This window comes from Cajanus cajan, chromosome 2 (assembly GCF_000230855.2).
Source record: "Cajanus cajan strain Asha chromosome 2, NIPB_CcT2T_4, whole genome shotgun sequence".
Classification (NCBI taxonomy): domain Eukaryota; kingdom Viridiplantae; phylum Streptophyta; class Magnoliopsida; order Fabales; family Fabaceae; genus Cajanus; species Cajanus cajan.
This window is the reverse complement of record NC_138518.1, coordinates 40,740,615-40,763,667: the sequence shown is the minus strand read 5'-3', so window position 1 is coordinate 40,763,667 and position 23,053 is coordinate 40,740,615. Positions and strand designations below refer to the sequence as shown.

Genomic DNA, 23,053 nt, shown 5'->3' with positions numbered 1-23,053 from the left:
GGATCAAAATTGCATAATTACGACAGATGTTATTCCGTCTTATTCCGGTTCTCTCTTTACTCCTCAAAACTAGGGGTGGGCAAAAAAAACTGAACTGAACTGAACTGGTGGTGAACTAAACTGAACTGTACTATAAAAAATTGAGCTGTTTGTAAAAAAAACTGAACTGAACTGTTTAGAAAAAAACTGAACTGTTGGAAAGTTAACTGTACTGAACTATAAAACTGAATTGAATTATAAAAATTGAACTATTTTTATAAAAGGATAAAAATTCAATGTCTAACATGTTATGTATTAATGGATTAACTCGATAGTCTAATAACCAAAACTTTAGAGAAAAAAAAGTGATAAAAAAAATTCTATCAATTTTATCGAACCTAACAGATCAATTGAGCTATGTTGGACTACTTATTTTTAGGCTTAAAATTCCCTGAGTTTGTTTGACTTAATTTTATTTTTTTTTCTTTGAAAAATTTAAATAAAATGGAAAATAAAGTAAAGTTGGCAAATGTGTCCTATTTTGATAGATCAATGAGTCAAAATTGTTCAATTCAAAATATTATAACAATTCAGTGCAGTTTAAATTGCAGTTCAGTTCAAGTTTTTATAGTATAGTTAAGTTCAGTTCAATGACCCCAAAAAATAGTTCAGTTCAGTTCGTCTGGACTAATATTTAGTTTAGTTCAGTTCATGAGAACTATTTTTAAGTTCAGTATAGTTTTTATAAGTTCAGTTCAATTCATTTTGCCCACCCCTACTCAAAACCATGCACCCTGACGTGCCTTTCAGATATAGGACTCCCATTTGGCCTAAACAACATAATGCATACTCCAGTATATAATTTAGGGTTTAGGGTTTCTTTGCCTTTTTCCCTTTCGATTTTGCTTGGTTGCTTTCATTTTGATATATGCCAGTACAATCATTCTTTATCAACATTGTGTTGGAAAAATAAATTTAATAGAGCACATGAAAAATAAATATTTAGATTTATCAATAATATCAATATCAATAATACAATAAATACTATAAAATTTAAAACAAAATAATCACTAACAACTAATTAAATACAAATAGTAAATTAAAATATTAAATAATAAATTTATAGTAGTCTAGGTTGAAGCACACAGAGCGCTATCTTTAGAGAAAAAATGTCCATATTGCACTGATAATTTTGAGTCTTATAGTGCACTCCTCTTTCAAAATACGTCAACCTGTTAAACTGTTCGAGTGCAACAAAAGATCCTCGAAGTAAAAAATACCGCTCCAAAAAATATATTTTAATAGTAAAAATAATTTTAAGGGAAAGATAAATGAACTTGTTGTGTATTTTTCTATCTATTTTTATCACATACTAATGTATATATAGGCACAATATTATATACCTTTTTTACAAATCAAGAGTACGTGCATTAGTTTTATCTTTCATTTATTTTGCAAACTTTTTGGTAATAGGAAACAAGTGGGTGTACTTGTGCTAACTAATCTGAAAAAGCGTGAGACTTGTCAAAGGTGAAAAATCAAAAACTGTTTTGGTTTTGGAACGTTATAGTATTAAAAAAAAATAAAGATTAATTATATTAATTGCACCGATAATTTTGAGTCTTATAGTGCGCTCCTCTTTCAAAATACGTCAACCTGTTAAATTGTTCGAGTGCAGCAAAAGATTCTCGAATCAAAAAATACTGCTCCAAAAAATATATTTTAATAGTAAAAATAATTTTAAGAGAAAGATAAATGAACTTGTTGTGTATTTTTCTATCTATTTTTATCACGTACTAATGTATATATAGGCACAATATTATATAACTTTTTTTCAAATCAAGAGTACGTGCATTAGTTTTATCTTTCATTTATTTTGCAAACTTTTTGGTTATAGGAAACAAGTGGGTGTACTTGTGCTAACTAATCTGAAAAAGCGTGAGACTTGGTCAAAGGTGAAAAATAAAAAACTGTTTTGGTTTTGGAACGTTATAGTATTAAAAAAAATAAAGATTAATTATATTAAATATTTAATTTAAATTTAAATTATAATATAATTTTTCAACGATTCTCCACTAGTTTAAAATTTTAAATATAAAAAAATTTATATATATTATATAAACTTAAATATTTTAATGGAACATGATATATTATATCTTCGGTATAAGGAACTTTTCGGGTTTGAGCCTTGTACCTAGTCCATATGAATTTCCATCTAAGAGAATATGGAGACATGATTGTCTTGAGCCATATCCCTTTGACTAAATTTTACAACATAACACATATAATAAATGTGTTCATTTGAGTTCTAATCAATGGAGCGCATTATGACATTGTGCGAGTATCTTGTTTCGCGAGTGTCATTTAGAGATTGTCCATATCTTAAAGTAGCGGCTCCACCACCACACTCACTAGGTGAACCCTTCCAAGGGTAGTTTGTGACACTCACCCCTACAACAATTGTCATTGAGTCTATTAAGAAGTATTTTTAATTTTAACACAATAAATAAATATTTCAATACCTCAACCTTATTACTGTCTTAGTTTATTTTAGAGTACATCTTGCCATAGGAATAGAACATGCAATAATTTGGCAATTTACAATGGTGTACTTAGTTAACAAACAATTTCGTTATTACCCATTGAACTCCATTTATGGGATCGCCATTTATGTGGAGACGAGTGTCCATTGTTGCAACTAGTTGATGGACTTTAGTCCCATTCCCCTCAACGATTCAAGTACTTGTTGACGTGTCAACCCTTTTTGAGAGTGGATCTGCAAGATTATTTTCAGACATGATAAAATCAACAGAAGTAACACTATGAGTTATCAAATTTCTGATAGATTTGTATCTTATTCTCAAGTGTCTTTTTTTTTTTTTTAAATTAAAGTTTTTGTTAGTAATTTTAGCAATAGCAACTTGACTATCACAATACATTGAGATTGGAGGTATAGGTTTATTTAATAATGGCAAGTCATATAATAAATTTTTAAGAAATTTAGCCTCACTACTAACAGTATCTAAAATAATTATTTTAACTTCCATAGTAGAACGAGAAATAATAGTTTGTTTTGCATATTTTTAAGTTACTGCACCTCTACTGCTCCAAAAAATATATTTTAATAGTAAAAATAATGTTAAGAGAGAGAGAGAAATAAATTTATTGTATATTTTTCTATTTTTTTTTCTCACGTACTAATATATATATATATATAGGCACAATATTATATACTTTTTTTTTTCAAATCAAGAGTACATGCATTAGTTTTATCTTTCATTTACTTTTCAAACTTTCCGGTAGGTAACACTAAATAAGTGAATGTACTTGTGCTAAGTAATCTGAAAAAGCATGAGACTTGGTCACAGGTGAAAAATCAAAAACTGTTTTGGTTTTGGAACGTTATAGTATTAAAAAAATAAAGATTAGTTAGATTAAATATTTAATTTAAAATTGAAATTATAATATAATTTCTCAACACATTGTGGGCATAACAGGTGTTTGACGAAATTTCCCACAAACGAAGCTCATGGGCAAGAGAGGAGGGACCCAAAAATTGGGGTCAGTGTCTCACACTGCAATATCATCGAGGGAAGAAGCCACCGGAAGAATACAAACCAAGGCAGCCTCTAACACCAAGTCCAAATTGAGATTTGAGCACTTGAAAAGCCTAGCACTGTGGGCCACCACCAATGACCCTCTCATACCCTCTTTGGCTGCATTCTATGGGCACCAATACGCCACCTCTGGAGAGGCCACCGGAGTACCACCTGATCCTTCTCTAATGACTTGCCAAAGGTTTTTTTATCTTCTTCTTTTCCTATTTCACTTTTCCTTACATTTGCTTTTCTCTATGCTTAGTTATGTACCCTTGTGCTTCAATGCTTTGTTATGTTTCGCTTCAGAAGTTGCCCCTTTAATAATTTAATTTGATGGCTTGAACCGGCTTGTATGTAGAGCAATATGATCTGTATATCATATGTATTATTGGAATTATAATCCTATCAAAATTAGCTCAGGGCTATATGTCATCTTTGTAGTTAAAATTGATGCTTTGTTGACCACTGTTATATTTTATATGACCAATTTTATTTAAAGAGTAGTAACACTGTTCTATAGAATTTGTGGTATGCTTCAAGTTTCAAATTAACAATCCAATTTCTGAAACTTCTGTACGCCATTCTTTTCTTCAGAGGTTTCAATATGGTTTAGTTTATAGGTGTTGTGCTTATTTACCATACCCATATGGTATATTGTTGAAGAATTAATGTAATTTGTTAGAATCAAACGTGAGATAGCTCCAATTTTTTTAAGTTGCATTTATTTGGGTTTGCTTGAATATCAACCCTGATCATCATTGACTGCTCAACAGATGTGAAACTGTTCTTCAACCTGGCTTTAATTCAACTGTACGAATTGAGAAGAATAAATCGAAGGTCAGGCACAAGCACAAGAAGACTGATAACATCACTCAAAACAACATAGTGTACAAGTGCCATTTTTGTTTGCATCAGAATCAGAAGAGAGGGACCCCTAAGGGACACGTAAAAGGAATTTGTCCATCAAAAGATAAATCATTGTTAGAGTCAACACCTTCATCAAAATACAGTACAAATGAATCTTGTAAGATTAAATTAGAGAAAGGAACTGTAAGTAAAGATGAAGTGAATGAGATAAATGTGTTTCCTTCACAAGTTGTAGCTAAGGATCTCACTCTTGTGGACTGTCTAGCTACTCCATCAAGTACAAATACAACAACTTTGTTAGAAGGAAAGAAGAGAAGGAGAGATAGTTCCTTGTCCAAGAACGCTATTAAAACTACAAACATGTCTGCAAAAGAAGTAGCAAATTCTGCGAATGCATCTAGCAAAAGACGAAGAAAATCTTGGACTAGTTTAAAGGAAATTGCTCAAAGCAACGCATGAGAAAAGTCAAATCGCAAATCTAACAATCCCATTTCTTTTTATAAGCAGCGAGTTTTCCTGTATATATTAAAAAGTCAAAAAGCCATCACATTTGTCTACTCAGCAGCTACTGTGAAGCAGATGTTACAAGAGAAAAAGTCTGCCTCAATAAGACCACTAAACTTGCTACTGAGAAGGATTGGCTGAGGAGGGAATTGGAAATAGCACAAAGTAAGCATGGTGATGCAGAAATGGAGAGGCTCAAGACAAGACTGCTAGAATTAGAGGCATCCAGACAAGCAAAGCAGAAGGATGCCAAGGCATTGAAGCTGGCTGAGATGAATAGGAAAAACAGGTTTGAGAACTTCAAGAATGCTTCTGAATTGAAGCCGGTGAATACAGGTTTGAAAGAAGGGGAGGCAGGTTATGATCCATTTTCCAGGAGATGGACTAGATCAAGGAATTACTATGCTTCAAAACCTGGTGAAAAGGCTGCAGCTGCAAACAATAGTGTCAATGGCATATTCTGTGGTGGTCTTTCTGCACCTTTAGTTCTTTCAAACACAAGTATTTGGAGCTGTCATGTTTTAGTTTCAGCTTCAAGCAAAAGGGTCCAAAATTTCTGATTAGTTGTAACTACTCTGTTTGCCTCTTTGCTCATCTCTCTTATCATTTCCTCTAATCTCTAATAAAGTGGTGTATTAATGTATGTAAGTAGTGATCTAGCATTATTATTTTTATTTTTATTTTCGGGAGTTTTGTGAGTGCTTTGTGATGGGAGTGCTATAGATATGGGGTCTGCTCTAGCAGTGCTGAACTGACAGAATGTGATTGGAAGATTCTTTGGACATGTATATATCTTGGAATGGTAGACTTTATTGCTCATGATTCATCATCACCACCACCACCACCACCACTTATTAAGAATCATTCTTTGATATCGGGACTGAGAATTCTGGTTGTACATTATTTTACTACTATTATTATTCTATTTCTATCATATGTTTCTGGATCATTTCTCTGTGGCCTTTTATTTTGGTTCACATGGTCTTGTCATCTTTCTTCCAATTTAATAGAATAGTAACAGTGTACGGTATGTATCTTGGACCATCGTATTTTCAAGGCTTTGTTTCTGAATTATTGAGCAGTGACACAATATAGACCCTCTTATTGAGAGTTTTGAAATGTTATTGGATCAAATTTAGATCTGCCTTGGTGAATCACGAGCAATGAATTAAATATGTTGGATTTGTGTGATTCTTAGACTACGGACCCCGTTGCCGTTGCTAAAGGTCAGCAGCAGATGAAGAAGCTATTTAAGGAGTAAGTGGTTTCTTAATATTCTTGTAAAGGATATTCTTGTCATTATTTTCGTGGTCTTTTTTATTCTATTCTGTATCTGCTAATAGTCATTTTTTAATCCTCCCTATCTACATTTAGTGATATAATATTATAATGTATTGCTAGTGGAGAAATCTTTGTGTTGACTTGAGAACTGTGATGGTCATACCTGAAATTGTTAAATAATCAGTGTTCTGTATTAATTTTTATGAACTGTTAACATGGCTACACTTCCATTAGATGGAAAATGTTGCATCTGAAGACATGCGTTGTCAGATATTTAAACATTTCTTTTTGCTTAGAGGTGTGATCATTGAATATATATTAGAAGAGTAATTGTTGTTTATGTTTAAGAACTAATACGTAACTGGTTCATGGCTTTTAGGAAACAGTGTTTCAAATATTAATCAAACATTACGGATGTTTTGTTTCACTTAATATTTTCTTCCTTTTGTTTTGATGAATGTAGATATGGTGTGAGTCCTTTCACACCATTGAAGGGACTCTTTATTCAAGGTCCTATTTTTGTGAGTTTTTTTCTTGCGGTAAGCTGAGTTTCAACTTGATATTTTGCCTATTTTTAAGAGTATTACGAGCCTTTATATTGTTTCTATCCATTCTCATTTCTGTGTTTAAAGATAGATAACCAATATGGCTGAAAAAGTGCCATCATTCAAGCATGGCGGAGCTTCTTGGTTTATTGATCAAGCAACTCCAGATGCCTTATACATTTTTCCAGTTTTGACTGCATTGTCATTCTTAATAACAGTGGAGGTGAGCATTTACGCATTTACTTTTCAGAAACTTTTAACTTTCTTTACAATTCTCTTCTTAGATTGACTTTCTTCTTTACTCTTTACTGAATATTTTTTGGTCTTCTGTTTTGAATTTTATTTGTATCCAGTATCCACTACATAATTAGTCACTTAAAAAGAAATGAAAAGTTTTAAATTTTGTTGGCAAGATTGATGATGTTATGTTTTAGTCCAATTTTGTTTAATTGATTTCTTATTGATCCTCAGTGTAATATGCAAGAAGGGATGGAAGGAAATCCTGTGGCTGGTACCGTTAAAAATGTCTCTAGGGGACTTGCTGTTCTTACAGTTCCTTTCACCATGGGATTTCCAAAGGTAAATTTTCCTAGCTTAGTTTTTTTTGGGAAGTAACAACCCTTTGCTTACATTTGTTCCTGCATTTGAAATAATTGTTGTATGAAATTGGAAAGAAACAGGTTCTGCCTTATATTTCAGTAAAATTTGTTGCATACTATCCACGTGTGTGGAATCATGTTCCAACACCATGTTAAAATGGGTGGGACACAGAAGCTACAATGGGTAGCGTTCATTTTGACGTGTATGTATTTTAAACCGAGTTCCAAAATCATACAGTTTGCTTATTGACCAGTAACTTAGCTAGTGTAACTCAATCCATAAAATCGAAAGTTAAGTTACCAAAAGGTACCTAATAATCTTTTGATATCTTAAAATACTTTGAATATCAAAATCTGCTTTGGCTTTAGATAGCATGCATTGTAGGAATTGTGTGGTTTATATGACTAATAGAAACTTGGTTGGCAATGTATAACAGCACTGAAAATAATGTATGTATTGACATCTTCAACCTGATATCATGCTGATGTCAGAATTTGGCAAGGTAAGCAAATGAAACAGAAGAAAATTGCAATATGAGAAAAGAAAATACCAGGATAGTCCCAGTGGTTGAGAGGCCTGGGTCCCTTCCGTCAATTCCCTTTATCACTTTCCTAATTCTTGTGTATCTCCGAATAAAGATCTTCTATCAAGGATGTGAAGCAGAGCTGAAGATAATGTATGTATTCACCACTACCGACCTGATATCAAGGTGGTATCTGAACTCAGCAGGCTCTGTGAACGAAGCCGGAGAGATTTACAAGAATAGGGTGAAAAAAAGAAAAGAAAATACAAGGATAGTTCCAGATTTCCAGTGTTTGAGAGACCTGATTTTCCTCTTTCTTATAGCCAATTCCTAGGTTCTCACGTTTCCTCAGCCCTATAGCCAGAGTGTAACAGGTTGTCACATGAGGTCACACTTCCCACTTTGCCACATGTAACTCTGATCCCCTAGTGCTCCCACTTTTCGTAATATACGCCTTAGTGATCTTATTAGGTCATCTAACACATTGTTTTAACATCATTTTTATATACTAGTTTTGACCAAGGTTATCAAATTGTGTTCCATCAAGCTAATTTTGAATTTTGAATATTATATAATTTATATCAAATCCAGAGATGCTATAAAAATTAGCTTAAATTATATAATGATTTATAGTGCTCAATGTAATGATTTTAAACTACAAATTGACAAAACAACTTAACTACAAGTCTCATGAACGAAAATCACAGGTCATAACTCTGTATTGAAGCCTTTATTTTAGAAGAAAGACAACAGAACAAAGGAACAGCTACACAGAATGAAAGAGATCTGTGCGAAACTGTTTCAGAAGAATGAAAATAGAGCACTGAAATAACCAGATAGGGTGCATTTGGTTGCTCCTTCATTTCCTTTTTGTAAACAATTAAAACATTTTGCTTTTCAATTTTTTTTTATGAAAATTAGTGAAACAAAATAAAAGAAAAGGTAAAAATAGCAGATTGCTTACTGATTCATCCATGCATTACATGACTTAAAGCCACATCCCATTAATGTCATGATCTGAATTGCTGACTTGTTGAATCACATTGAATTATGAGATTCTGACTATGGTTGAGTCTTTTGACATGTGTTGCATGGGAGATTTTAAGGTTTTATTGTTATTACAAATGTCTTTTGAGAAGTACAGGAAATAATTTGATTGCTATTGCAAAAACGTCACCTCAGTTTTCTCCTATAGAAAATATCCCAATAGTTTATTTGTGGGAATTGTGATTGTGAATTGAGCATAACGCCATAATTATCAAATAGAATCCTCTATCTTTCCATCTAGTTTGGGACTACAGAACTTGTTTCTTGGCTTCTATGTGAGTGCCAATCCATGGTTTTTTAGGGTTGTTCTCTTTCATGGATCTCACGAGAGATGTGAGCACCTTTGAAATGGTGTCTTTGCTGCTTTATCTGCTGTTTATTTATTTATCTTTCAAACTCCAGAGGGCTTTCTTTTCCCTCCTTTGTACTTCTGTTCTCTCCCATTTAATTATTTTTTTTCAGCTGAAAAGATAATGTAGTAGTTTACTGTTTGAAATATGTAAGGAAACCGGAATATTCTGTATTGACTAACCAGTAATATTCTATTTCTATCCCCATCTGGAAACTTACAAACTTGTTCCATTTTCTCTATTTGAAAAGAGATGCCTTAATAATTATCAAAATTAATATTGTAATTTGCCTTAATTTGAAAGGTATCTTTGGCAAGCAAAGGTTTCTGCAATCCATGCTTTTTATATATGCTATAAATATATATAGATTGGTTATTGATTATCCATTTTCCATCCAGATGTATTCGCTTTATATGCTGTGTTTTCTTTGTAATATCTAATGATGCTTAGCTAATTTTGAAAGAAAAGGAGTGTTTGCCTATTTTCTTTTTACAGCTTCATGTTCGCTTTCATTTGTCCATCCTATATAATTTTAACTTGTATTCCTTTATATTTGTGCAGGCAATTTTCTGTTACTGGGTTACATCAAATTTGTTCTCACGTATGTATGGACTTGGTAAGGCTCTTGAAATTTTACTTGCTCTTTACCAATTGTCATCACTTTAATAGGCAGAAACTTGATGTATGGACTTGAATTTCTCTTAACGAAGGAAATCATTGTAGTAGGTCTGTAAGACTCAAGTTTGAGGCTGTGTTTCATGTATCGTCTAAGTTTCTCATCATTTTTGCACTAAAAGGATCTTTTTCACTCTCAACTGTATAGTGCAAACACAAGTGAACCTTTATTATATTTTCTTGAATTTTTTTTCTAATCCCCTTTTTCTAATTTCTAATTTTACAGTACTTAAAGTTCCTGGTGTAAAGAAAACATCGGGTATTCCTGAAATTCCTGTTGCAGCACCCACCAATCCTCCTCAATCTCCCTTTTCTATATTTCCAGCTCTAAAACAAGCTACAACAGCGACAAATGGGCCAAGCTCAATGCCAGATGAACCATCAAAACATTCAAATAAAAAGTTATCTTCTTCTGCTGTTATTAGTCAAAGGCTTAGAAGTTTAGAGAAACAAGTGAATGGAAGAAAGAAAAACAAGAAGTAAGGAAAATTTACTAATTCCTAAATTATGCTATCTAATCATATGGAGTAGTTGTGCTCAGATTTTTGTTATATTTTATTATCCTGGGATGAAGGGAAAATTAGTTCAAACTTTGTTATTGCTAGTAATTTTGCTTAGGAAGTTCAAAGTTTTGCATTTTGTGTAGTTTACACACGACTGTAGAACTTGGTCGCTATCAGAAAAGAGGACCTTCGTGATTTAATATTTCTTTTCATTATTCATTTTAATTATAGGAGTTGAAAACTAAATTTTAGTTAAATGCTCGAGTGAAAAAGTAATTAGCAGCATGACTATTTATAATAATAGTTTCATGTTGAATTACATTTAAGAGCAATGAAGGAAATGTAACCCAGGACAATAATAAGTCACTATACATGAATATGGCTATTAAACTATCTAGGCATTAATTTCCCAGATGCAGTTTTCAACAAATCTGAAATTGTAGTATATAGATTGAATGCTCAAGTTTGGGACAAATGTTTTGAATTCAAGGATGTTAGAGATTTTGTCAAGATCTTTAAAGTTCATCATTAAGTTGATAGATACAATAATAATTTTTCTTGAACATAGCCTGTCAATTTTTATTTGTCCAATCCTTTCATGAAACATTGGATTAAAGACAACATGAAGAATGAGTAGATTATCACTATATTTTATATTCTACAGCAATTAATCGATTTTTTTTTTCTATAAAACACTCTTATCAATCGATATATAATATCCATTAGTAAAGCGTTTATCAATTAAGCATCATACACAATCAGCATTATAATACCCAGTAACTTGGGTGTCTCTTTCATCTTCATATAGAAGTTCTTGTCCGAGAGCCTTTTCAATGTTCTTGAGAATATGAACCACTGCATCCCAGTGATCAGTATGAAGAGCTTGCACGAATTATTGATGAACAACTCTGCCTGCAAAAGAAATGACAGGCCTAGTAATTGTGTGATAAATGAGTTTTTTAACCAATCTCCCTTATCTCTCTAATTCAAGGTTCCTTTTGATAAGCTGTCAATTTTTGATTTAGTTGTCAGATAAGAACAGACCCATTATGACAACCACCACATTGCTAATAAGGTGAAGCAAAACAAAAAAAAAAACGTCAAAAACAACCCACGTTAACTAGAACCAAAGATATAGTCAAGATTAGGTGAAAAATTTTGTAACAAAAAGCAACATAAAAAATGTATAACATGCAACAAAGTTTTGGTCAAGAAAATATCAAAAGCAATCAAAATTTACCAAGGGTGTCTATCTATCAACCAAAGCTCACTACAAAATATAAATCTGGATCCCAGACATGAGGATCTATTCATCTTCCTGGCTGCGAAGTCTGACAGTTTTGCTTGTCACAAAAACATCTCTCAACAATATCCTTCCTCTTCTTTGTGGATACATTGTGTGCAATCTCAGCACAGTAGGTCCTGATTTAATATAAACACAAACAAAAACATTCAGTCCTTGAAACGTGCATTGGTAGAATATTCAAAGCCAGTGAAGCGAGGAATGGACAACCTTTGGAGCAAAGAAGCGTGCACGTCGTTGCAACTCTCTTTCCCTCTCCATTTCACTCCCACTTTCTTGTTGCGCTCGTCGTTCACCACAGAGAGGTTGGGTAGGGTTTCTTGGAAAACCTGAAACAGCGGTTTCTGAAGCTGCTCACTGCTGAAACGCGAGCGCAGGAATTGCAGCTCCGTCAGCAAGTGCTCAACCTCCACGTCGCGAACCGCCCTAATCGCTTGGATTTCGAGGTCCATGAATTGAGGCGACTGCGTTTGAGTTTGAGGTTCACATTCAGCTTTTGATTCGGTTGCTTTCGCAGTTGTCTTCTTCGCTTTGGCATTTTGGGGTTCAAATCTTGTAAATTTGTGTGTTGGGAGAGAAAAGGAAGAAAAGGCGCTGTGAAATTTAAAATTTTGAACCGATTGGGCCTTTTGCTTAATTGGGCCCAACAATCAGAAACCTATAGTCCATGAGCTTCCTTTGTGGGAAATTTCGTCAAACACCTGTTATGCACACAATGTAGATAAAGAATGATTGTACTGGCATATATAACTACAGTGCAATAGAAGAAAACTCATAAAAATTTGAATGATAATGATTCTTTATCACGAAAGAAAAGGCACTCCAACGAGTGAAATTATTTTTCAAAGGAAAACTTTAATCTAATATTTAAAATTTACAACAAGTATAGACTCGAAATGAAGACAAAGTAAAACCTAACATATGAACATTATACGGTGATGAAATAAATGGGAAATGCTTAGGGGCATGGATCAGAAAGAAGGTAGTAATCAACACAGGAAGTGCATTGGAGGTGGAACAGTGATTGAAGCAAATGAAGGGACCAAAATGTAGGGCAAAGTCTAGGTTGTGATTCCATACTAGAATGCAACCCACGCCTTTTCATGCAACCCTAATGTTGATGTGGAAGAAGTTGAGAGTGTCACAGAGCAATTACTCGGCAAGGGACAAGGGCCTTCTTCAATTAGCCCTAAACTTCAAACACTGTCACCGCCTAACCCAATGCACAATTATCCTGCTCAAACCTTTTACTATTCCCATCACCTCCATGTCGTTTCGACACAAACAAAAGAAGAAAGAAACAAACAATACGATTTTAGGGTTGAGAAGAATGGGGTTGCAAAATGAAGTAAAGCGACATAATGTAGATTACAAACACAACACTGCAAGAGAGAATTCGAATAACAATACATGGCCTATGGCCAGGTAACAAACCTGACCCACAACCAAACTTTTGCACCTCGACTATATCTGATCCTATAGATAAGTTTATTTTTCGATCAATAATTTCTTTTATATAATTAGCAAATATAATTTATGTTACTTATTTTAGTTGGATGCAACAAAGTTAGGTTTTTATTAGTAATTTTTTATATATATAATAACTTATGACTTGTATACCATTTACATATTTTGGAAAAAAAGAATCTAATACATAGCTCCAACCTCAACATGACATGATTTTCAATTATAAATTGAAAAGGTTCATTTTCTTATTCATTTCATGCTAACTTCTTATTCTCATTTTCTTCATATTAAACCTCAATTCCTTTCTCTTTTCTACAATACTAAGCTTAAAGTTATCATAAAATTCATTTGTATTTTTATCTTTTTTTCTTCTCCACTTCCATTGTTGGAAGTTTCGAATTTTGGAAACATCATCCTTCTGCATGAACAAGGACACAAACATGTGTTGTCCAGATATTATCCAGGTTCAAAATACATAGCCAGCAAATTCAACCCTCAACCAAAGCTTTGCACCTAAACTATATTTAATCCTATAAAAATAAATTTTCATTTTTTAATCAATAATTTTTTTATATATTAAAAAAATTATGTTACAAGAATCATATCAGCCAGGACAAAATGGAGAGAATATATATCAATTATACACATAAAATTAAGAATAATAGGCCATTAGGCATGCCCTCCCAGTGATACGGTCTATTTGTATTGATTAAACTCAAATTCCATCATTCATATTCCAATGGTTACTAGGATTCATATATATTTTTTAAGTAGAGTCCTAATTTTGTTAAATGTATTAAAAACAAATTGTCCTTTTAGTTGAGTCTTGGTTGGTCCTTTTACATAAAAAATAACGGCAGTTTTCTGTATTAACTTTGTAGTTGTAGCACATAGCAAAGGAATTGTATTTGTGCTATAGTTTGCTATTGATAACTAAGGTCGAGTCTGTTATAATATGGCAACTAACTGGCATACATACATCAAGCTAATTCAAAGAAACTCATGAATTTTAGTGCCTAAGTAGGAAATTAATTCCGGGAAAATTTTAAACACAAGAAAACATTAGCAAATCAAGAACAAAATAAATAATGAGAAAGTAAAATAATTTTGCAGGAATCTCAAATATTATGCTACATGAAGCCAACAAGTACCAATAACATGGTGAGAAGTTGAAGTAGCATGCACAAAGTTTAAAATTTAAACTTTGGTGTCGTCATTGTAATTATGATGGATTGAAAAAAAAAGTATTGATAACATAAAAAATGAAATTTTCTTTTAAAATACATTTATAGCAAACCAAAGATCTTCAATTTCACAAAAACTAATGCTTTGTTTGGAAGAGGGAAAGGATTTGAAGGCAATAGGTGATAAATGATTTGAAGGGAATAGATAAGAAATAGAATGAAAATTATAGTTGTTTAGTAGGATGGAAATAGAAGGAAATTATAATTTTAAACAATATTTTTTAAAAAAAATAATTAAATTTAAATATGTTAATTATAAACATGGTAGTAAGTATCAGACGAATCGCGATTCGAAACGTACAATACGATTCCGTGGTTCCGCGATTCGAATCGCAGGGCATATCGTTTTTGATCATGAATCGTGTCTGAATCGTGTGTATCGTGTTACGAATCGGAAAATCGCGATTCAAGAAGAACTCACACGATTCTGGGAAGAAGCGGGTCGCGTCCGAAACTGGGTTGGGTCATGCGCGACCCGGTTCTGAAAACCCTAAAAAAATGATTTTTTTTTAAATTAAAAAAGGCGAAACTGAGACAGAAAGAGCCGATACACATTCCTGTACATGACCCACTTAGTGGGTTTCACTTTTAGTGGTCCATTTGCTTCGTCCAGGTTCTCTGCTTCGTTTGGGTTGCTGTTCATCGTGGTCCAAGGGTAAGGGCTTCCCTTCTTATTGTGTGGTCCATTCCTTCACTTGTTCTCTCTTTTTTTCTTTGTTATTCCCTCTACAACTTACTGGTCCCATCTCTTCACTTGGTAGGCCATTAAAAAATGGGTCATTCAAAAAGAGAGCCCGATATCACTTGGAACTATTGTGATAGTATCCCTCCAAACAGACTTCAAGTAAAATGTAAGTTTTGTTTTCATGTTTGTTGGGGTGGTATTTCAAGGATGAAACATCATTTTGCTGGGACAAAGGAAAATGTGATTGCTTGCCCAAGTGTTCCTGATGATGTGAAGGAAATATTTGTGAAGCTCTTGGAAACTAAAAAAAAAAGAAAGAGGATTGCTTGGATGTAGAGAATGGGACAGTAAAAGGAAAAGAGGGAACATCTAAAATTTTCAAACAAAAGACAATGAATGAAGTTTGTAAAGATAGGGAATTTGTGATTCAAGAAATTTGTAAATGCATTTATGGTAATGCATTACCATTTAATTTGGTAAGGAGTCCTCTTTTTATTCAAATGTTGAAGGTTGTTGGAGAATATGGAAGAGGTTTGAAGCCACTAACTTATCATGAGGTGAGGGTTTCTTTTTTGAAGAAAGCTGTTGACAACATCCAAAAAAGCTTAGAAAAATATAGAAGTGATTGGGAGAAATGGGGATGCACCTTGATGTGTGATGGTTGGACGGATGGGAAAGGAAGATCACTCACTAATTTTCTTGTTAACAGTCCAAGTGGGACTGTTTTTTTGAAATCTATTGATACAAGTGATGTGATAAAGGATGGGAAAAAATGTTTGAATTGTTAGACAACATTGTTGAAGAAATTGGGGAGGAGCATGTAGTCCAAGTTGTGACGGATGGGACTTCTAATCTTGTGGCAGCTGGGCAAATGTTAATGGAGAAGAGAACCAAACTATTTTGGTCCCCATGTGCAGCCCATTGCCTTGATCTAATCCTTGAGGACATTGGAGAGCTTTCGGTATTCGATAATACCATTGCTAATGCAAAGAAGATTACTACCTACATATATAGGCATACATGGGTCCTTAATTTGTATAGACAATATTCCAATGGAGGGGAATTAGCAAGACCAACTGTGACAAGATTTGCAACTTCTTATCTTACACTAAATTGCATTAAACAACAAAAGAATGCTCTTAGATCAATGTTTGCATAGGAGGAATGGGCTACTAGTCCACATGCTAGTAAAAGTGAGGCTAAGCAAGTCATGAACCTAGTGTTGAGTGATGATAGATTTTGGAGATCAATCACATATTGCCTAAAGTGTGTGATTCCACTTGTGAAAGTGTTAAGGCTTGTAAATGGTGATTCAAAACTAGTCTCACCATACATTTATGAAGAAATGGATATGGCTAAAGAGAAAATTGCTCAAAACTTTCAAATGCAAGAGTCAAGGTATAAAAAAGTGTGGAAGATTATTGACACTAGGTGGAATCTGCAGCTTCATAGGCCTCTTCATGCAGTTGCCTATTATCTCAATCCTAGGTAAACTATTTAAAAATAATTGTCATTTTAAGAACTACTATTTTCTTTGTGCCTAGTAGCTAAGTTATTTCTTATTTGGTTAGGTATCATTATGACGAGAACTTCAATCCGAATAGTGAAGTCTTAATTGGTTTATATGAAACCTTTCAAAGAATGGTTCCGGATATAAGGACAAGAGTTATAATAGATCAACAACTTGAAAAGTTTAAGGGAGCTAAGGAGATCTTTGGAATGGACATGGCAATAGCTACTAGAGATAAGAAACAACTGGGTATCCCTTTAATTTTTACTTTATAAATATCATAAAGATAATACATAATAATTAATAATAACTACATTTGTAAACTAAATACACTTTTTTTTGTAGCTCTTTGGTGGGAGAGTTACGGTGGAAGAGGTAAAGAGTTACAAAAAGTGGCCATGAGAATTTTGAGTACATGTAGTGCCACGGGATGTGAGAGAAATTGGAGTACATTTGACCAAGTGCATACTAAGAGAAGAAATCGATTGGAGCAACAAAGATTAAATGCACTTGTATATGTCAAATATAATCTTCAACTTGAGATGAGGCAAAATAGTAGAGAAGAGAATGGAGATACCTATGATCCCATATGTTTGTCAGATATTGAATCCGATGATGAGTGGATCACCGAAAAGGAGAATCCTTGCTTGCCTATTGATGCCTCATGGATGGATGTACATGAGTGCTTTGGTGTTGGTGAGGGAGCTCCAAAGAAGAAAAGAAAGAGAGGTAATTATTTATTTTAAAAGTTAGTTTAGAACTTGGAAGTTAGAATTAGAACTAGGCCTTATTATTTTCTTTTGATTACATAGGTCCAAGAAACTTGAATGCCAAGATTGGTAAGGGAAATCAATAATAGAAGATGAGGATGAAATTGAAGATAATGAAAAAGAACTTTTGATATTAGAAGATGAAGATGACTTGAGTGATGTAGATCTTGGGGTTGGGGATGATGAATGATCTTGGATAGGGGCATTTTGTATTTATTTTTTGAGGCTGTATGACTGAATTTGTGTGGCAGTAGCACCACTTGTTGCTGAGTTTATGCAGCAACAACACTAATATTTTTTTTTGGTGGCTATATTGCTGATTAGAGTAGCAAACAGTCCCTGGTATATACATATATTTAGCAACAACAATGATTTTTTTGGAGGCTTTGTTGTTGAACTGTGTAGTCATTTCTTTTGGCTTTGAGACTGTTATTTGTATAATTGTATCTTTGTTTGTATTTTGAAGCTTATATATTACTATATATTTATGTATGACTTCATTTTGTCTGTTTCTTTATATTAAACTGTGCTTAGAGTGCTTTTATATGTCTTGTATGCATATATATACACTATGTTTTTATTGATCATGAATCTTACGATTCACGATACGATTCACGATTCAAAAAATAAGCTTTCCGATACATTATTTGTATCTCGATTCAACTACCATGATTATAAATATATATCTTTTATTTAACTTTAAAAATAAAAATATTAGGCTTAATTGCACTTTTGATCCCTTAAGTATAACAATTGTGCAATTTTGGTCCTAAAGATATTAATTGAGTAATTTTAGTCCTTAAAAGATTGTAATTGTGTGATTTTAGTCCCTCGATTTTTAATTGAATAATTTTAGTCCTTCAAATATCAAAATTATGCGATTTTAGTCTTTCCCATTAAAAACTTAATAATTTTAAATTATATATATATATATATATATATATATATATAATGTTTTAAAATTATACAATTTTTTGCTTATTTAAGTTAACGTATATTATAATTTTTGTTAATGTATCATATGATATATATTTATTATTACTAAATAAATAAAATTTATATATTATTAATATTTTAATATTACTGATAAATTAATATCAATAATATTTTTAGTATATTTATAAATAAATTAATAATTTGATAAATATAGCTTAGTATATATTAATATACTTTTACAAAAATATAAATATCAGATAAGATATATAATTCTAAATAATATAATTGTATATATGTAAAAAAGTTAATACCTCACAAAAGATGTCAAAAGTTATGTATTAGAGTACTTGGTTTCCCCTTGATGCATATTATTGTATCGTGAATTTTTGCCTATAACCCATATGTAGTGGGAGATTTAACAAATAAGATTGTAAAATTGACTGAATTTGTCAGTATTTCACCCTCTCATAAATTTTGATAAAGCTTTTAGTCGTTCAAATAAAAAAAACAAATACATAATAAAATTTTTTTTAGGAGGGTGGATCCTAGAGCTAGCATAGCACCACACTTGATCTAGCACAATGGCATATGTTAGAATATAAATATAAAATTGAATGTGTTTTCATTTAATACTTAAGCTTATGAGATTGTTTCTTCATGAGTAGTATGGAGAGAGAGAGATAAAAAAAGCTGTATAGTTTTCCATATCTTTTATAAAGTTATCTGCAACAAGAATTAAAACACAATTTGGACAGAACAAAAAACTAAGACTGGAAAAGCTGGAAAGAAAAAGGTTGACGCAAAGTTGCAATGGTGTGATCAATTCCATTCATGTGTTTGTGTGGCTGTGTGTACTCCCATTAACAAGAGAGTTATCAAGGTTATGCTAGTGTTCACAGCTCATGCCGTAAACCTCAGGTAAAAAGCATAAGAGGACAAAAGACTGAATATTAGAACCAACAAAGCAACAATTATGCATATTTCAGTTTTCAGCAATCAAGAGAAATTATAAAAGAATTCCCGATTCAAAGTATTGATTTCATTTCACCAAACACAATTTATCAGTGATAGCCTTAAAAAAATCACAATTTCAATTTTCTTGTTAATTGAATTTGACAGGCACTTAATCTCGTCCAGAGCATAAATAATGTCTCTATAAACGGATTAAGAATAAAAGAGGTCATTTTCAATCCATCTTACTCTAAGGTCTACACTCTTAAACTATGACAAAAATATCATTCACCAACTGTTGTAAAACATGATCTACACCGACTTCAAACTCAATCTTGAAATTAAATTTTATTACAAGACTGTTTTGAGAGTCTCGAGCTTATACCTTTATTTCAAGCCTATATTAAATTTAAATAATTCATCTAATATGGGATATGCTATACGTGTTATGCTCTCATGCATAATTCTTGACATTATTTCCTCAATTAGAATATTCAATTTGGCGTATATTTTGTCCGTTTTGATTCTCCTTTATTGCAGAATAATACCAAATCATATCAAGGATATGAAGGAGATAATTTAGCCTGTATACTTGTATATAATTACCTATTGATCAATAGAATGAGAGACGATTCTTTTCCATAACTTTGTTATGGTATCAGAGCGTACAAAGTCTCGGTGAGAACGTGTGACAAAAATCTTCTCATGGATAAAGCTGAGATGGAGAAGAAGACCGAATTGGTGAAAAAGACGTCTTCAGCATATGATTTGCATGCAAAAGATAATTTAGGAAATTTGATTGGAGGAAGAAATGGAGGTTTTCGAGCAAATGCAATGCAAGTGAATGGAGAAACCAATGGGACTAACGTAAATGCATTAAGTGGACTAAGTTCTAAACAATGGCAAACTCTAAAGGATTTGTTGAACAATCACAAAGGAACCACAAGTGACAAAATGACAGGTAAACATAGTGAGTGGATCATAGACACAGGTGCCTCTAGCCACATGACAGGAAACTTGAGTTTATTATGTGGGCTACGAGACGTAGTTGGGTGTCCAGTGAGACTTCCAGATGGAAAACAACTGATGGCAAACAAAGAAGGGACAATGACACTTGATGGAGGATTGAAAGTGGAAAATGTGCTTTATGTGCCAACATTGAGTTGCAACCTGTTGTCTATTTCTCAATTGACAAATGAAACAAATTTTGTTGTTTATTTCACTAACAACTTATGTGTTATGCAGGATTGCACTTCGAAGATGCTGATTGGAGTGGGTGAACAACGAGATGAACTTTACTTCTTTAAAGGAATCCGAAGTGAGAAAGCACACAAAGCTAATGGAACTTGCGAACTTAATCTGTGGCATCAACGCATGGGGCACCCTTGTTTCAAGGTCACTAAATTAGCTTCCAACATGAGGTGTGATAACGGTATTTTAAAGAACAAACCATGTGATGTATGTTTACGAGCTAAGCAAACTAGAGATGTCTTTCCATTGAGTACAAATAATGCTAGTGATAGTTTTGAATTAATACACTGTGATTTGTGGGGGCCCTATAGAACTCCCTCTTCTTGTGGTGCTTCATATTTTTTTGACAATAATGGATGATTTTTCTCATGCTATTTGGATTTATTTGATTTCTGATAAAAGGAAAGTGTCACATACATTGCGGAATTTCTTTGCATTAATAGAAAGGCAATTTGGTAAACAGATTAAAGTGCTACGTAGCGATAATGGTACTGAATTTACATGTTTGAGAAACTACTTTCATGAACACGGGATAGTATTTCAAACATCTTGTCCAGGAACACCACAACAAAATGGAAGAGTAGAAAGAAAGCATAGACATATTCTTAATGTTGCTCGTGCTCTACGATTTCAAGGTAATCTCCCTATTTCTTTTTGGAGTGAGTGTGTCTTAACAGCTGGATACTTGATTAATTGTACTCCCACTCCAGTGTTGTCTGGAAAAACACAATATGAGATGTTGTATGGTCAAGCCCCCATGTATGAGAATTTAAAAGTTTTTGGTTGTTTATGCTACGCACACAACTTGGATAGACATGGTGATAAGTTTGCTAGTCGAAGTCGAAAGTGTATCTTTGTGGGTTACCCCTATGGGAAGAAGGGTTGGAAATTATTTGATTTAGATACTCAATGTTATTTTGTGTCTCGTGATGTTGAGTTCTTTGAAACAAAGTTTCCTTTCACACCTACAACTGGGGTCAAATATGATTTATCTGTGGATTCGTCGTTAATGAACGATACATTGGATAATGATGATGATAATGATTTGGATAATGACACAAGGATGGGAGAAAATACACTCAATGAGGTAGTTGCAGGTTCTGAAGTGAGGGGGGAACTGTTGCCTTAGACAGTGAGAGAAGTGATGAGCTCATAGAAGAAGGAAATAATCCAACTCCTAATGTTGACTCACTAGAGCTTGTTCGTCAAAGCAATTTGGAGGAACTAGGAAGAGGTCATCGTACCAAATTGGCTTCCGTGAAGCTACGTGAGTATGTAACTCACACCATAAAGAAGTTAAGTCCATCTCCAAGTTAATCCACTTCACAGTATTCTTCAGGTACTCCCTATCCTATATCTCACTATATAAGTTGTGAAAATTTCTCTGAAAAGCATTGCAGGTTTGTTGCTGCTATTACTCTAGCCCGAGAACCCACTCATTATGTTGAAGCAGTGCAAGATGCCAAATGGAGGCTTGCAATGCAGCAAAAACTTCATGCACTAGAAGCCAATGGAACATGGTCTCTAGAAACTCTACCGTATGGGAAGAAACCTCTTGGTTGTAAATGGGTATACAAGATCAAGCATAATTCAGATGGCACGATAGAGCGATACAAGGCGAGGCTGGTTATTCTCGGGAATCATCAAAAAGAAGGGGTTGACTATACTGAGACATTTTCCCCTGTTGTCAAAATGGTTACGGTTCGCCTTGTTCTTGCTGTTACAGCGACAAAGAAGTGGGAATTGCATCAAATGGACGTACACAATGCTTTCCTTCATGGTGATCTACATGAAGATGTCTACATGAAGCTTCCTCCAGGCTTTCATGCTTCTCAACCGAACCATGTTTGTAAATTGAAAAAGTCTTTATACGGTTTGAAGCAAGCCCCTCGTTGTTGGTTTGCCAAATTATCATCTGCTTTGATAAACTTTGGAACAATCAGGTTGTGACCACTCACTCTTTACTCTTCTTGTCCATGGAGTGCAAATGATGGTTCTGGTATATGTAGATGATTTGATCATATGTGGGAACGATTCCGCTGTAATTCAACGCTTTAAAGAATATCTTAGCAAGTGCTTTCACATGAAAGACTTGGGACATTTAAAATATTTTTTGGGAGTAGAAGTTGCAAGGAATTCAAGTGGAATATTTTTGTGTCAGCGTAAATATGCATTAGACATCATTCAAGAAACAGGTCTACTTGGTGCACAACCCGTGGCTACACCTCTTGAGCAGAATCATCAACTTGGACTCGCCACTGGACGCTACATTGATCAACCTGACAGGTATCGATGCCTTGTTGGGCGCCTCATATACTTGTGTTTCACCAGACCGGAATTGTCCTACTGTTTCCATACCTTGTCGCAATTCATGAAACAACCGCGTGAAGAACATTGGAATGCAACCATTTGAATTGTGAGATACCTCAAACGAAGTCCTGGGCAAGGAATTCTCCTCAAAAG

General features: G+C 33.4%; 4 protein-coding genes, 1 long non-coding RNA gene and 1 other non-coding gene across 9 annotated transcripts; 5 read left to right on the top strand and 1 right to left on the bottom strand.

Annotated features, from left to right (window-relative positions):
* The first annotated feature begins 3,214 nt into the window (after positions 1 to 3,214).
* Positions 3,215 to 5,898, top strand: LOC109812445 (uncharacterized). Its single transcript, XM_020376410.3, has 3 exons — positions 3,215 to 3,347; positions 3,477 to 3,777; positions 4,352 to 5,898. The coding sequence occupies exons 2-3, from the start codon at positions 3,509 to 3,511 to the stop codon at positions 4,902 to 4,904; spliced, it is 822 nt and encodes a 273-aa protein (XP_020231999.1). The 5' UTR covers positions 3,215 to 3,347; positions 3,477 to 3,508; the 3' UTR covers positions 4,905 to 5,898.
* A 154-nt stretch (positions 5,899 to 6,052) lies between these two features.
* On the top strand, positions 6,053 to 10,673 carry LOC109812446 (mitochondrial inner membrane protein OXA1). Of its 2 annotated transcripts, none has more exons than XM_020376411.3 (6): positions 6,053 to 6,206; positions 6,694 to 6,769; positions 6,867 to 6,998; positions 7,247 to 7,354; positions 9,857 to 9,911; positions 10,197 to 10,673. In XM_020376411.3, exons 1-6 carry the CDS (start codon positions 6,187 to 6,189, stop codon positions 10,451 to 10,453), a joined length of 648 nt encoding a protein of 215 aa, XP_020232000.1. In that variant the 5' UTR covers positions 6,053 to 6,186; the 3' UTR covers positions 10,454 to 10,673. The 2 variants fall into 2 exon arrangements, with proteins under 2 accessions (XP_020232000.1, XP_020232001.1); XM_020376412.3 differs by having other exon boundaries at positions 6,863 to 6,998.
* A 411-nt stretch (positions 10,674 to 11,084) lies between these two features.
* Positions 11,085 to 13,294, bottom strand: LOC109812447 (uncharacterized). 3 transcript variants are annotated; one of them, XR_014431418.1, is made up of 3 exons: positions 13,211 to 13,294; positions 11,987 to 12,477; positions 11,085 to 11,895 (listed from the first exon to the last, which is right to left on the bottom strand). It is a non-coding gene; the product is annotated as an uncharacterized LOC109812447 (transcript). The 3 variants fall into 3 exon arrangements; XR_014431419.1 differs by lacking the exon at positions 13,211 to 13,294 and adding an exon at positions 12,691 to 13,198; XR_014431417.1 differs by lacking the exon at positions 13,211 to 13,294 and having other exon boundaries at positions 11,987 to 13,204.
* Positions 13,295 to 15,944: 2,650 nt separating this feature from the next.
* LOC145954903 (uncharacterized) lies at positions 15,945 to 16,331 on the top strand. The gene has a single exon (XM_083069590.1). The coding sequence runs from the start codon at positions 15,945 to 15,947 to the stop codon at positions 16,329 to 16,331; it is 387 nt and encodes a 128-aa protein (XP_082925716.1).
* A 186-nt stretch (positions 16,332 to 16,517) lies between these two features.
* Positions 16,518 to 17,642, top strand: LOC109801986 (uncharacterized). The gene is made up of 4 exons (XM_083069589.1): positions 16,518 to 16,660; positions 16,744 to 16,931; positions 17,028 to 17,411; positions 17,542 to 17,642. Exons 1-4 carry the CDS (start codon positions 16,518 to 16,520, stop codon positions 17,640 to 17,642), a joined length of 816 nt encoding a protein of 271 aa, XP_082925715.1.
* A 1,006-nt stretch (positions 17,643 to 18,648) lies between these two features.
* LOC145955279 (uncharacterized) lies at positions 18,649 to 22,227 on the top strand. Its single transcript, XR_014431906.1, has 2 exons — positions 18,649 to 20,300; positions 20,585 to 22,227. It is a non-coding gene; the product is annotated as an uncharacterized LOC145955279 (long non-coding RNA).
* Positions 22,228 to 23,053: the final 826 nt, after the last annotated feature.

Bases quoted from the DNA above. Each gene is read 5' to 3' on its own strand.
- LOC109812445 (XM_020376410.3), top strand. From the start codon at position 3,509: ATGGGCAAGAGAGGAGGGACCCAAAAATTGGGGTCAGTGTCTCACACT. The intron at 3,778-4,351 runs GTTTTTTTATCT...ACTGCTCAACAG, and splicing joins TCTCTAATGACTTGCCAAAG to ATGTGAAACTGTTCTTCAAC.
- LOC109812446 (XM_020376411.3), top strand. From the start codon at position 6,187: ATGAAGAAGCTATTTAAGGA. The intron at 7,355-9,856 runs GTAAATTTTCCT...ATATTTGTGCAG, and splicing joins TCACCATGGGATTTCCAAAG to GCAATTTTCTGTTACTGGGT. The intron at 9,912-10,196 runs GTAAGGCTCTTG...CTAATTTTACAG, and splicing joins CTCACGTATGTATGGACTTG to TACTTAAAGTTCCTGGTGTA.
- LOC145954903 (XM_083069590.1), top strand. From the start codon at position 15,945: ATGTTTGAATTGTTAGACAACATTGTTGAAGAAATTGGGGAGGAGCAT.
- LOC109801986 (XM_083069589.1), top strand. From the start codon at position 16,518: ATGGATATGGCTAAAGAGAAAATTGCTCAAAACTTTCAAATGCAAGAG. The intron at 16,661-16,743 runs GTAAACTATTTA...TTATTTGGTTAG, and splicing joins GCCTATTATCTCAATCCTAG to GTATCATTATGACGAGAACT. The intron at 16,932-17,027 runs GTATCCCTTTAA...TTTTTTTTGTAG, and splicing joins TAGAGATAAGAAACAACTGG to CTCTTTGGTGGGAGAGTTAC.